Source organism: Carlito syrichta, unplaced genomic scaffold (genome assembly GCF_000164805.1).
Source record: "Carlito syrichta isolate Samal-C Ts95f unplaced genomic scaffold, Tarsius_syrichta-2.0.1 Scaffold105233, whole genome shotgun sequence".
Taxonomy (NCBI): domain Eukaryota; kingdom Metazoa; phylum Chordata; class Mammalia; order Primates; family Tarsiidae; genus Carlito; species Carlito syrichta.
Window position 1 is genome coordinate 59,330 of NW_007049329.1, and position 15,484 is coordinate 74,813.

General features: G+C 34.2%; 1 protein-coding gene across 3 annotated transcripts in view; it reads left to right on the forward strand.

Annotated features, from left to right (window-relative positions):
- EYA3 (EYA transcriptional coactivator and phosphatase 3) overlaps nt 1-15,484 on the forward strand; it is a 114,546-nt gene that overhangs the window by 26,978 nt on the left and 72,084 nt on the right. For all 3 annotated transcript variants that reach the window (XM_008066497.1, XM_008066500.1, XM_008066493.2), the window contains one exon: nt 8,703-8,803. In XM_008066497.1, the coding sequence (XP_008064688.1) occupies nt 8,771-8,803 (33 nt within the window). In that variant the 5' untranslated portion in view covers nt 8,703-8,770. The remainder of the gene's footprint in view (nt 1-8,702; nt 8,804-15,484) is intronic.

A 15,484-nucleotide genomic window follows, 5' to 3' on the forward strand; every position in this document is an offset into this window, starting at 1 on the left:
GGTGACAGAGTGAGACTTCAACTCAGAAAAACAAAAAACAACAGCCACAAAAAATTTCAGGGAGCTTACTGAACCTCTTCTAATTTTGAGAACTGCCATATTTGCAAATGGCCCTTTGCTCAACTAAATTCTTTAATACATCTGAAGAAAAAAATAGAATCTGTTTTTCAGATTTTTAGGATGTTCTGAAACTACCAATCCATACATTGAAAAAGAAGTTTTGAGTTTATAAATTTCAAGCATTTTGAAACTTTAAGAACATGCTGTTATGCCGTAAGATCAAAGTAATATAACTTCGAATCATTAGAGATTTAGTGATTCTAGCCATTGAAACTACAGAGGAAAAAAATTTAGAGATTTAGTGAAAGAAAAGGAATAAGTAGTCAAGGAAATAATATTAGGAATATAATTTTAAAAGGAATGTTCTTTTTGCTCAATTCTACATGAAGGGGAAAAAAGCTTTAGACAAAGGAGTTTAGAGTCTTAGTTTTCACCACTGTTTCTGCTTACAGATTCGTGAGGCAATGCCTTCACCTCTTTGGTTTAATATCCACAACTCTAAAATAAGGATTACCTCTAATGATCTGCAGTGCTCTATATCCTTTGTAGCATCTTATGTTATATACTTTCTTACATTGGCAAGGGAGAATAATTTCTAGATAAGTGAAACCACTTGTGAAGTCTCTTCTAATAGCAGATTCTTTAATTATTGGAAATTCAGTGCTTTGGTTTAGAACCATAAAATGAACAAACCCTGGATTTGTGTATATTGCCTAAATAACTTGACTTCTTATGGAAGACATAATACAGTAAGAAAATAAAATGAATCTTTCTGCCTGTACCATTGCCATAAACTTAAGATTTTGAGGGTAAGGGAGGATGACTGTAATTTAAATTGCTTATCCCTCAAAGATAAATTGTTTTTTCCTGAGGAAAAAGGTAGAATAAGAATAGAGAATTTGTGTCCAATTTTTTTTTTTAAGTGAGAAAACAGAATTTATTGAGAGGACAGAAAAGCTCCCACAGAGGTAAGGGGACCAGAGGGGGTTGCCCTTGTGTCCAATATTAGGTTAAAGTCTTGAACATTTTTTGTAAACACGTTTAAAAAATATGTAGGCAGTTTACTATATAAATATATAACTTTTTATCTGCTTTTGATTCTTATCAGATTACATGTAAGCTATTATTAAATTGTAATGTAAAAACAACGTGTTTTTTCACCTTTTAAATAAGCTTGTATTGAAATAGGTTACAGTTTCATTTTAATATGGAATGGTCAGTGTTAGAATTATAGCACAATGAAAACGTTTTTCACATGTTGATTGTTTCTCATTTTTCATTTCTAGCCAAACATATTATTGAAAAAATAGAGTTAGCTTTTCTCCCCATATGTAATTCTTGGGAAAATACTTAAGAAAAATTATTCACATTAGGCCATGGTCAATTTTATGACCTCTTTTATACTTTATCCAAGAACAGTCTGAAGATAACTTGTGATTTTTACATCTGTGCCTGAATATGTCTTTATCAGTGTTATTTGTTGTTTAGATGTATTTTTGGTAGTTTAATATATATGAAGTAGTATCTTATAAATATTACAATTTATATTTCTTCTATTATAGTGAGACAGTCTTTTTTCTCAAGTGCTGATTTGATTTGTGGTTACTTAAACTGCCTGTTTTTAATCCTTTGACAGATATATGTGTTAGGTTATTGTTTGCCACATAGTAATAGACAATCAGTAAATGTTGAATTATTTTGGTTTATATTATAGACATTAAGCTTTAATATCTATCATGATTTTTTTGTTTGTGTTTTTGAGTCAAAGTCTCACTCTGTCACGCAAACTGGAGTGCAGTGGTATGCTCATGGCCACCATATAGCCTCTACCTGCTGGGCTCAGGCAGTCCCTTCCACTTCAGCCCCAAGTAGCTAGAACTACAGGCCTGAGCCACCACACCCAGCTGATTTTTTAATTTCTTGCAGATACGAGATCTTGCCATGCTTCCCAGGCTGGTCTTGAACCCGTGGACTCAATCCATTTCTCTTGTCTCTGCCTCCCAAGGTGCTGGAATTACAGGCATGAGCCACTGCGCCCAGCATATTTGGTTTTTTACTACATGAAAGTTTATTTGATCATAATTGGATTTGTCTTCTATTGCTCATATAGTTCTTTCTTTTCCATAGTAAGATAAATATATACTATTCTGTTTTCTCTAAAATTTTGGAGTGTGTCGTTTTAAAGCTATACTTACAATTATATATTGATATTATTTATATATTTATAATTGTCATGTGTAGTGTGGATATATTTTTTCACATTAATATCAGTTTTTGTAACAATATTTTCTAAATACTGATTTTTCTCCATTTGTTATATGTCATAAATTCTTTTTAGATTAGTAGTTGTTTTGGCATTTTTTGTGTTTTTTATTAAAAAACATACATAATATAAAATTAACTGGTTTAACCATTTTTAAGTGCAATAGCGCCCCACCCTCCCCATCTTTTGCTTTTGGCAGTATCAGTTACCTGAGGCCAACCTTGGTCTAAATATGTTACATTGAAAATTCTAGAAATAAACTATTTGTAAATGTGAGATTGTGTGCTGATCTGAGTAGTGTGGTGAAATATTTCACTATCTCGTCCTTTCCTGTGTCGGACACGAATCATCCCTTTACCCAACATATTCATGTTGGAGACGCTCTCCGCCTGTTAGTCACTTAGGAGCCATCTTGGTTATCAGATCACCTATTAAAATATCACTGTGCTTATGTTCAAGTAATTGTTATTTTATTTAATAATGGCCTCAAAACTCACGAGTAGTGATTTTAGCAATACGGATATGCCAAAGAGAAGCTATAAAGTGCTTCCTTTAAGTCAAAAGGTAAAAAGTTTTCAACTTAATAATGAAAGAAGAAAAATCAGAAAGGCTTTGGTAAGAATGAAACTTTTATCAGTGAAATTGTGAAGAGGGCAAAAGAAATTCTTGCAGGTTTTGCTGTTGCATCTCAAACTGTAAAACTTGTGGCCACAGTGCGTGTTAAATGTTTAGTTAAACCTTATTATAGGTAATGTATGTTAAAAAATAAAAATAAAAAACCATTATATTTAGGACTTGGTCCTGTCTGTAGTTTTAGGCATTCACTGGGGGTTTTGGAATATATATCCCTCAGATAAAGGGAGACTATTGTATATAAGTCAGTGGAATTAAGTACATTTACAGTGATGCACAACCATCATTACTTACCTCTAGTTTCTTTATTTGACATATTTTCACTTCATCCTACAACAACAATATTGCTGTTACTCTTGCACAGATTGCTTAAATCTCTGAATCCCAGTTGCTCTGTCTCTGATATGGGAATAGTACCACTTGTATCTTAGAAGAGTTAAAGAGATAAAATTTGGTGAGACAGTAAATGTAAAAGTACTTGGTGTACTATATATGCTCATCAAATATTCTCTTATTTTTCCACTATAATTGGTTTTAAAGACTGTTATTAAAGGTCAGGTCTTCCTTTAATAACGTCTATTATTTTCCTTTCCTCCAAAATAGTCATTATTATTCTTGCCTAATTTTTAGTAGGAAATTTGTAGGTATTGGAGTAAACCTTTGTTCGCTTCTTATTTTTGAAACCTAATATATATGTTTTATAAATTACGAAGCCCACATTACTACTTAGTATCATCCTACTAAACTTACTGGCAGCAAGCACTTCCACAAGAGACGCAGAAATATTTTCTTATGTTTTGAAACTATTTTCCTGACATGTTTTCAGACTTTGACTTATAAGACCCTCCTACTTTATAAATTAGATTGTTTTTCTTTTTTTCTTTTTTTTTTGGAGTCCGGGTCTCACTCTGTTTCCTAGGCTGGAATGCCAGTGGCACAATCATGGCTCACTGTAGCCTCAAACTCCTGGACTCAAGTGATCCATTCACCTCAGCCTCTCGAATAGCTGGTACTCCAGGTATGTGGCATCACACCTGGCTAATTTTTTTTTTACTTTTTTGTAGAGATGATGTCTTTCTATGTTACCCAGGCTGGTTTCGAACTCGGGGCTCAAACAGCCCTCCCACCTTGGCCTCCCAAGGTGCTGGGATTATATATGTGAGCCACTGTACCCGGCCTAGAATTTATTTTGAATTGATATCTTTAAGGTTTAGGTTTGGTACTTTGGGTATCAGGACATTTGTTTCTGAACTCATTGACATAGTCCCCTTAGAATAGATCTGTAACTGTAAAATAATAATACTTGAAACAATTTTCTTAACCCTGTTAGAAGAGGGTGTTTGTTTCTTGTTTTTATTCTTCAAAGTATATACATAAGTATATTTAAAGATGCCATGGTAAACATTTGCTAATTACTGATATTTCTTTAAGCTACTATTGTTTCTAACTATTATTGCTATTGTTTTTAATTTTGGGAAGTTTCCTCTGGTGAAACTTCTGTAGCCTGTTCTTTGTGCTCTAAATATATATATAAGGCTTTTGAAGAGGTGGTAAATATACTTCTAAAATATGGTGTAGTCAGTGATTAAATTTATGAACTACTTGTTTTCTTTGTAGGGCTGTGTCAGATTTTCAGTTAACCCCCCAACTATCTCTGTGTGTACTTAGCTGCAGGTAAATCCCCTTCTAGGACCTGTAAATCAGATTGATTTTGCTCTATTTATACAATTCTCTGGAAATTATAATTGATTGATATATACTTTATTTTCATTGAAAACAATTTGACCTGTGCTTACATATATATGTTCCGTGCTTACATATATATATTCCTAAGCCTAAGAGGCATAATAGTATATTGAAGCAACCTAAGTTTTTGCTTGTGGTCATTTACAATTACAGGGTAAATAGTGTGTTGAATTCGGTATGAAAGAGAAACTGTAAGATAGGAATCTAATTAGAATTTTGAAATAAAATATTTGTGACTAATTATTTCCCTTCTAATGTCTAAGGAATAAAAGTAAAATTTATGGCTGCCGTATAACAAAAGGATTCTGCTTTATTTTTAAGCATGTGAAATCACAATAATATTTAAAATTGTGTGGCTCTTGAATCAAACCGTAGTTTCTATTGTTTCATTGTCAGTATTTGTAGGTTGGGAAATGTGAAGTCTTAGAAAATACAATTTCTATTCTGTTTTAAATTTTCCCAGAATTCCATCCATGAAAGCATGTGGATATTAACAGGCTCTGTCTCCCAAATATGTGATAAAACAAGTGTATTTAGAAATCTGTAGTGAGAATCGAAGTTAGAAAATTGTCAGAAGACATTACTATTCTAATATCCTAAAGGTACTTAAAAGAAAAGATTAATTCACAGTGTTTTGTAATTCCATCAACTTTGACTGCTTTAATTATATTTATTTTTAATTATATTAAAAATCCACTTTCTACTTCGGTGCTATAGCCATTGTATTATAAGATTTGTGTAGTAATTCTGTATTTCTTTTATTATCAAGTACTGGAACATTCTGTCTATATTATACAACACTTTTATCTCATTGTTAGTAAATGTGACTTAACTTGTTGTATAGCATGTATGACTTGCAGAAAATGGTGTGAAATCTTATTTATTAAGTTTTAGCACATTGATAAGTGCTGGGAATGTGGTGAATACTTGCATTCTTAAAATTAGTATACTCTTATATTTAGGTCTTTCAGATTACAAATTATTGGAAGGAAGGAGAATACTGTATTGATGGGAAGTAGTACATAGATGCATGCTGTGATGAAATTGCATAATATATTGTCATTAATGCTTTTTATACACAAATGTACCAGAATGTATATTTGCAAGCTTTCCACACATTGTATATTGCCAATAGAATCCCAGAAGATTCTTAATACAGCATAGTCTCTCCCTGTAGGATGCTTTTTTGGTTTTTGTTTGTTTGTTTGTTTGTAGTTTTAAAACAGAGATTATTAGCAAGAAGAATAGAAGAAAAAAGGAAGATTCATGGCAGAAAGACCTGCCATGGGCAAGTATCTCAAAAAAGAAAAACCACCGCTTTTTTTTGGTTTAAAAATAATCAAAATTGTCATGTGCAGTGGCTCTCTCCTGTAATCCCAACACTTGGAAGGCTAGTGCAGGAGGATCACTTGAGCCCAGGAGTTCAAGGCCAGTCTGGGCAACATAGCAAGACCTCGTCTCTACAAAAATTTTAAAAAATTAGCCAGCCGTGATGGCATGTGCCTGTAGTCCCAGCTACTTTGGTGGCTGAGATAGGTCTCCTGGGCCCAGGCATTCGAGGTTGCAGTGAGCCGTGATCATGCCACTGTACTCTGACCTGGGCAACAGAGTGAGACTCCAACTAAAAAATAAAAATAATGAAATGATCAAAATTATTGGTGGTCATTGACCAGTTACTTGTAGGTATCAAGCCTGATTTTTACAGTTCTTTTCTTCTAAATATAGAAATTATGTATGCCCTTTTTATTCCCTAAATTGAAAAGATGAGAAAATAAAGATTATTTTAAAGATGAAAACAAAAAAGGTGTTTATTTTCAAAGAATAAGATATAAGAGAGGTAGAAATGAATGTCTTCAAAGTTTTTTCCTTAAAGTTTTTGAAATTTACATAATTTATGTCAAGAAAACAGCAGATTCCTCTTTCTCTATTATAAATCAACTTAATATTTCCATATTTCTAACAAGCAAAATTCAGGATTTTAACATTTGGTTTTGTATGGATTAAGGGTTTATTTCCCCACTGTTCAGAGTAATGCTTTTCACTTTTTAAAACCTACGACTTCTTTGATCGTAAACAATTATGTTCTCCTTTAATGTTGTTCAGATCTTTAGAAATAAATTTTTGTGTTTAAAAACAAAATTAAAGCACATGTTAAGTATCTTTAAAAAAAAACAAAAAACCAAAATACTACTTCTTACCTTCCTCTTATCCAGAGATGGAATTTATAACCCTTTCCCCATGACTGGGCAGGATTGGGGGGGTTTCCCTTGCCTCTCCCTTGCTGAGAATATACTAGAGTTTGTAGTTTTTACAGCCATGGCCCCCAATTAAGACAAACATGGAATATTATCACTTTTTGGGTAGAGAAGAGCTGGTCACATAAAAATTCAACAAATGAGGTACTGAAAGCATTACATTTCCCTAATAATTTTGTCCTATTTTTCTCTTTCTTGTGGAATGAAATAATATATGTACATAATGTGCATTTAGACAGTACTAAAATCCCATAAAGAAAAGACATTTCAATTTAAGACTAATAGGTATTAACTGGTAAAACAAAAAATGCTTTATCTTTCACATTTGTGAATCAGTGTTACGTCACATTGATTATGCTCTTCTAAGTTGAACAAAACAAGTGCAGGGAGGATAGCGCCTCTGAGCTTTAGTTGTTGCACTCTGTAATTCTGCAGCAGTAGTTATCTGCGTCATGTAGTAGGAGAACCTTGCTTTTGAGGCAGTGTGTATGAGCTACCCGAGTGCATTAAGCATCAAGTGCTTCTGACCTTTAAACTTTTTTTTTCTTTTGATATTCTAAATTAGGGCAGAGAATAAAGCTGTATCAGAGTTAGACATTTCTTACATGTGTTTTCTCTCTTTTTCTCATTCTAGAGTATGGCTCTAAAATAAGGTGTGTTGTATTGCACCAAGATAGAGTAATAGAGTGGTAGTATACTGGTACTGAAGGTTTTTTGTTTTCATTGTCATGTTATTTACCTATTTTCATAACTTCTGCAATAAGATTCTATACTTGCTTGAGCTTTGTGTGTTAAGTTGGGTATGGTGGTTTGTAGAATAAGTGAAAACAGCTGTGATTTTAATTAATAGCATATGCAATCACATCTGTTTGGGGAAAGTGCTAGTCTCATTTTGTTATATAGAAATGACATATTTCATTTGTATTATGTATTTAGCTTTCTAATTTCTGTCTGCTGTCAGTCAGCAGAGCACAATAAGGTGGTCGTACCAGTAAATGTGGGGCTTAGAATCCTACTTTTCTTTTTTGCTTAAAAATCAGGACAGGAAAAGGAATGTCTGAGAAGGTAAAGATTTTACTTAATAATTGACCAGACAGTATAGTTAAGGGAAGCTTTATTTCAGAATTCAATGGGGTCCTAGCTTTGCATGGTTATTTTAATTAATTCTGAAAATTAAGGGTTTCACTATACTTATTTATTTTCATTATTAACATGCAGAAGAATTGAGTCTTCCTTTAAATTGTTTACATTTAGACAGATAGTTGGTTGCGAATATATGTAATTGATATTCCACTTTGTCCTATTTAAAGTGATTCTGTGTGTCTGTGTTAACAGTTATGTAAACGTTCCACATTAAAGCAGGTTAGATGTTATCATAACTTACTGACTTGCTAGGCCAGTCTCTATCTATCATTTTAAATGTAACTCTAATCCTTAAAAAAATTATTTTATTATCTGCACATGGCTGTCATTATAAAATGTTTAATGCATTAGGCACTATAGTAACCAGCAGAAGTGGTTCCACGTGTTGGCTTTTGCAAGGTATTATAAAAGTCATTGTGTACACCTCTCTTGACTTGGTGCAGCATGTCAATTTTGAAAAGCCACGTGCAAGTTCTAGATTTTGAGATTGGAACTAACGTAGAAAGCTTGGGGTAGCAAAATATGAAAAAATTATTCTCTGATGGCCTCAATGATAATTATTTAAGAGTATATAAATCTTTGAATCCCCCTTTTTTAAACAGACTGTGAAGATTGCTGAGAGAGACTTACAATCGAGTCACATAAACATAATAAAGAAATATTGGTCCTCATGGAAGAAGAGCAAGATTTACCTGAGCAACCAGTAAGTATTTCCTTTAACAGTTTAAAATTGATTGTAGAAAAGCTAATCTTAAGAGATTTTAATTACTGTTCAGTTATTCTTACAGATTCCAAATTAGTAATGAAAATAAGGCAAAGATCCTTTAATAGTTTCCTTCTAAGAAAACAGTGTTTTATACTAACTTAATGCTGGTGTTCTGTTTAGAAAATTCTGCGTTACAAAGTGAATATTGTATTTGGAAATGTCATTGAAAAAAAAAAGTGACCAGTGTACCGTTTTTAGAAAAATAAAAGAAGACGTCCATTTACTGGTCAAATAGTATATTATCATTTCTGCCTGAAAGTTTAGTCTTATTTCTACCTAAATATCCCTAGTTGGCTTAGATTTTTAAAAAGTAGTAGTGGTGAAGAAAGTATAATTTGCCCACTAGCTAATTCTAAAAAAACAGATAAGATGCTAGAGAATAGAATTAATTCTTAATTTCTTTTAAATGTTTAATATAATAAATAAGCAAAATAATTTTAAATACCCCCAAGTGATATGAGTTTATCTTCTTTTTGTTTCTTGACCCTTAACATTAAAAAAAAAAAGCAATAGTCTCATTCTCTTAAGATAACTTTTATGTTAAAAGTTCTTTTCCTTTGTCTTTAGTTTCTTTTTCTGAAGTTAGAGAATACTGATTCAGTTTGCTATCCTGAATGGGCTCTTGTGTTTCATATTAAGAGAGAATATAGAGGGTACATGTTCATACTTTATGAAAAGCCAACCTAGAAAAATTTGAATTTTGAAAGCATAGTAATATGTTTTTCATATTCTAGATGTATTCTTTATGTATACTAGCTTCTATTTAAATAATGGAGTCCTTTAGTATTTCTCTTGATGTTGAAAAATGCATATTGATGATTACTTTGCCATTATTCTTTTAGCCGTCTCAGTTCAGGTAAGTATAAACCTACAAAGATATAAGCAACTTGTAAAAAGACCTTTTGAAACATTTGAAATGTGGTTTCCTATTCCTGGTAGAACATTAATAATCATGGAAACAGTAGGGTTAAAAATAATCTTGAGCGTGTGTACATAGGGTATACATTATTAGAACAAATAGCTGAATCACAGATACTAAATGTATCAAGGAAAATTATGTCATTGAATTTTTAATGTAGTAAGACAAAGGTCTAATATTTTCAGACTTAGGTGATTATATAACTGTTGAAATATGGTTATTATTTTTAAGATTGATTTATTTATTTATGAATGACTGAGGGGAGTCTCCCTTTGTCACCCAGGCTGGATAGAGTGCAGTGGCATGCTCATGGCTCACTGCAGCCTTGACTTCCTGGGCTCAGGCAATCCTTCCTCCTCAGTCTTCAGAGTAGCTAGGACTACAGGCAGGCATGCCACCAAGTCTTTTTTTGTTGTTGTTGTCTCCGCCCTCGCCCCCCACCAAGTCTTACTAATTTTTTGTTTTTTTGTAGAGATGAGATCTCGCTGTGTTTCCTAGGCTAGTCTCGAAATCCTGGACTAATACAGTTCTTCCACCTCAGCCTCCTGAAGTACTGGGATTACAGGCATGAGCCACCGTGCCTAGCCTATTCTCATTTTTATAAGCAAGCACCTAAATTAATTTAAATGAGTTCTAATCCCCCAGACTCACAGTAGTTGAAACTTACAAACATGATTGCCAAACCAGTGTTTGTCATCTCTAAAAAATCACAGAGAACAAGAGAAGTTATTGAAACAGAATATAAAGAAATGTTGTACTGTTTGATTCAGAGACGGTGACAGGGAGGAATTAGGTGCTGGAAACTATAGACTGGTACCAATTTAATGCTGATTAACGACTGTTCCAAACATTATTGAGCAGATCTGTGTAGACACTTGGAAAAGGATATGACAATCATCACGAGCTATTATATATTTTCTCTAAGAACATTCACATTTTTATTGGTACCTTAAAGGTTTAGGATATAAATAGGTCAAGTATTTATATGACAGAAAGTGGGAAAGAGTAAGTAAAATCTTAAATTAAGGTCTCCAAGGGTGATAAAGTTACTTTTTTAGGGACTGTCAGTATGTAAATTGCAGTGTGCGTTATTTCTTATTTTTGATCCTTTGCTGCTTTATATGCTCTTCAGGTAGAGACTGTACAATCATCAGTCAGAGAGTATCACCCCATCTTTAGATAGAATTCTTGCATTTTTGGAATGTTAGTATTACTTGCTAGAAATGCCTCTTCAAAGCTCCAGAAAAGGGTCTAGATATCTCACATTTTATTTTCTATTCTTATGATGGTGTGCCATGACTAAAGGATATCAGTTTTGTGTCCTTTGTTGGATAAGGGATTAAAAAAAAGATGAAATAGATGACATTTTCTTCCTTCATTTAACAGATTTTTGCTATATGGAAATATATAAGAATATAAGTACATTTTTGCATTATATATGTTTTTGTATGTTATTTACCGATATTTAGCAACTTTTAATTTTGCTGATTCCTGAAATTAGCACATTGCTAAAAAATTACCCACAATAATCACATGAACCTTAGAGGGTAGGTATATCATGGGACCAGCACAGCTCAGCTGTGGTCTTCACTTTCTTCAGTTTACTCTGAGAATTATCAATTTACCATGATTAATGCAACAGCCTCTTTGGTTTTTCTTACATTTATTCCTATTTATTTTTCATCTACCCTTTATCAAAGTAATCTTTCTAAAACTTGGAGTGAATCGAGTTATCTTGCTAATTCTCTAAGGCCTCCTCGATTACCTCAAGATAAAATTGAATTCTTTAATCTGATTTATAAGAACCTTCATGATTAGGCTTTCGTGTACCTGTACAGCCTAATTTTACCGCCTCTCAGACTCATTACTTCTAATAATAATGAACTTTTAGTAGACTGAGTTGCACGTTCTTGCTAATCTGTAAATCTTTTTACATATGCTATTCCCTGTACATGAATCATTCTCCTTCCCCTCACCTTCACATACACGTTCTCCTTCTTTGCCTGGCTAAATCCAGGTGTTAACTGGTTGGAGTATATCGTCAATGTATAGAGAGTAGAAAAAACCCTGAGAACATCTGTCTTAGACAATACTTTCTCTAGGCAGTTTTTACTGACTTACTACCTTACTGTGCCCCTACATTCCCTGGCCACCTCCCCCAATGTAAAGACTTTATTTAGTGCCCCTCCTATGTGTTCTATAGTGCATTATACTTCTGGCAGAATCCTTAATATCACTGTTTTATAAATTACCTGTTTACTTGCCAGCTTTTTTTTTTTTTGAGTCGGAGTCTCACTCTGTTGCCCAGGCTGGAGTGCCATGGCATGCTCATGGCCACCTCAGCCTTGACCTGCTGGGCTCAGGCAATCCTTCTGCCTCAGCCTTCTAAGTAGTTGGAACTACAGGCACACGCTACATGCCCAGCTTATTTTTATTTATTTATTTTTTTTGAGTTGGGAGTCTCACTCTGTCGCCCAGCCTGGAGTGCTGTGGCTACTCCTGGCCACCGCAGCCTCGACCTGCTGGGCTCCGGCGATCCTTCTGCCTCAGCCTTCCAAGTAGCCGGAATTACAGGCGTACGCTACCACGCCCGGCTAATTTTTAAAAAAATTTTATTGTAGAGATGAGGTCTCGCCTGCCCAGGCGGGTCTCGAACCCGCGGGCTCAGGCAATCCACTCACCTCAGCCTCCCAAAGGCACAGGATTACAGGCTGAGCCACCTAGCCCGACTCCAGCTTATTTTTTGATTTATTGTAGAGACAAGGTGTCACCAAGTTGCCCAGGCTGGTCTCGAACCCCTGAGCTCAGGCAGTCCTCTCACCTCAACCTCCCAAAGTGCTGGGCTGACAGGTTTAAGCCACTGTGCCTGGCCCCCTTTTTTTCAACTATATCATTAAGTTCCTTGAGGTCAAGGACTGCATTTTGTTTATCATTATGTTTGCTTTCAGGACGACTTGATAGAGAATATTCTGTTGTATGAATTATAGAATGAATATGAACTAGAATTCTCATTATTGATATTTTACATTGAAAAATCCATAGTAGGGTAATTACTAGTTGGGACAGTGCTACTAGCTGCTGTAACAGATAGCCTCATTGTCTCAGTAATTTAACATAAACATTTTTTATTTTTCTGTCACATTAGTGTCATGGATTAGTGGGTTCCTAGGCCAATCTTCCATGAAGGTTTCTTTCATCTTGTGATGCCATTGTCTTCAGTTTGTGGCCTCCATGGTTTCCAAAAAAGGGAAAGAGAGAATTTAAGGATCACATGGGATGTTTTTAAGACAGCAGAAGGGTAAAAGTCTCCATGGAGACTATAAAGAGGAAGATGCTTATGTCAGGATTTATGCAGCACTGTGCAACAAAGAGAAGACTATTATTCTGTTTACTGGAAAGTCATATTCTATTCATTTGTACATCTTTAAAGAAATGTCTATTCAGATTTTTTGCCCATTTATAAATTGGGTTGTCTTTTTTATCTTTGAATTCTTTATATATTCTTGATACAAGTCCCTTATGAAAAAAATGATTTGCAAAATTTTTCTCCTACTTTGTGAGTTGTGTTTTCTCTTTCTTAATGATGTCCTTTGAAGCATAAGAGTTTTTAATTTTGATGAAGTCCATTTATCGGTTTTATGCTACTTTTGTTTATTTATTCCATTTCTGTTTATACGTACTTACTCTTTGTACTGGATTGGCACTGTAATAAATAAAAAGTAGAGAAGTTAAGTATAATATAAGTATTATATTCCTTTTGATGCTGTTGTAAACAAAATTGTTCTCAATTACATTTTTGGATTGTTCATTGCAAATATACAGAAATACAATTGATTTTTGTGTATTTGTCTTGTATCTTGCTACCTTACTGAACTTGTTTATTGGTTCTGTTGCTTTTTTTTAGTGGATTATTTGGGATTTCTATATACAATGTTATGTCATATGCTAGTAGAGATAGTGATTTTCTCACTATTCATCCTGACAGCGAGAGAGCTTTTTCAGCCTTATTGCTTTCCACTTGATGGCAGCCTATATTACTGTCAGCATTTATTTGCCATTCTGTTCTGTAAGATACAGTATTTGAAAATGGTGCTGACAATATACTTCCCATGAATATTGCCAGTGTATATGGTCCTAAACTCTTGGATATTGGCTGTTTGTATAATCTAGACTGGTTTTATTAACTAACTGTATTCCCTATAGGACAGGCTGCTACTTGGAACCTTGTCTGCTTGACTTGCTGTGCCCAGTTTTTAGTATTCATTATTGCAGGTACTGTGTTACTCTGTAAACTGTCAACCAAATTACTATTCGAACTTTTAACAACCAAGACTGATTTTCTGCCAGTTTCTGGATTGTGTTATTTGAACCTGTACTTCTGTGTTCAGATGCAGTCTGTCTATATTCTTAATTTATCTTCCTCTGCTGTTTAGATAGCATAACTTCCTGTCCCTGCATAAGAGGGAAATATAATTGCTCAAATAAAAAAATTGTAACATCTTTTCCTCCCCCAGCCTTTTCTGTTTGGTAGATATGACTTTAGGTATACTGTCTTCATTTCTGTTTATAAGTACTTACTCTTTGTACTGAATTGGCACTGTAATAAATAAAAAGTAGAGAAGTTAAAGAAACATAATTCTTCTTAGAAAGTAAGTATATTTTAAAATTTTGCTCCAGGACTTTTTTTTTTAGTTGATTAGTTAAATTAAGACTGTAATAAGTTAGATTCCTGAATGCTCTAATTTTCTTCATATGGATTACTATTTGGAGATTAGACTGTATTGTTTCCTCAACCAACCAGCTCATAAATACATGTCTTTGATAGCAAAGAGGATCTTAGGATAAATTTAGCATAAATTCATCCCCACTATTGGAAGAGTGTATTATTATATGACCTTTATAAATAATCTCATCTTTAGATAAGTAGGATAGAATGGCCGGGTGTAGTGGCTCATGCCTGTAATCCCATCACTTTGGGAGGCAGAAGCAAGAGTATTGCCTGAGCCCAGGTGTTTGAGAAGAGCAAGACCTCTTCTCTACAGTAAATTAAAAAATTAGCCAGGCGCGGTGGCACACACCTGTGGTTCCAGCTACTTGGAAGGCTGAGGCAGAAGGATCACCTGAGCACAGCAGGTCGAGGCTACGGTGGCTGTGCGCATGTCACTGTACACCAGCCTGTAAGACAGTAAGACTATGACTCAAAAAAAAAAAAAAAGGACAATGTTTTATAACAAAAGCCTGTGTTTTGTTATTTGTGAAATTATGGCAGGCAAATAATCTAGAATGTTGAATTTTTTCTTGTCTTTAGCCTTACAGTTTCCTGTCAGAACACTGTTTTCCATCCTTACCTAGGTCAGATAATTATCCCTTCATTCCTTCTTGTATATTTATTTTCTCCTTTATGGCTTTTGTATTTAATATAATGCTTAGTAAGTCTTCACTCACCTCAAGGTTTTGTTTTTTGTGTTTGCTTCAAATGCTTACATAATTTTGGTTTTAAATTTAGAAGTTTTCAGCCGGGCTCGGTGGCTCAGCCTGTAATCCTCTGCCTTTGGAAGGCTGAGGTGAGTGGATTGCCTTAGCCCGCGGGTTCGAGACCCACCTGGGCAGCGAGACCTCATCTCTACAATAAATCAAAAAATCAGCCGGGCGTGGTAGCGCATGCCTGTAATTCCAGCTACTCGGAAAGCTGAGGCGGA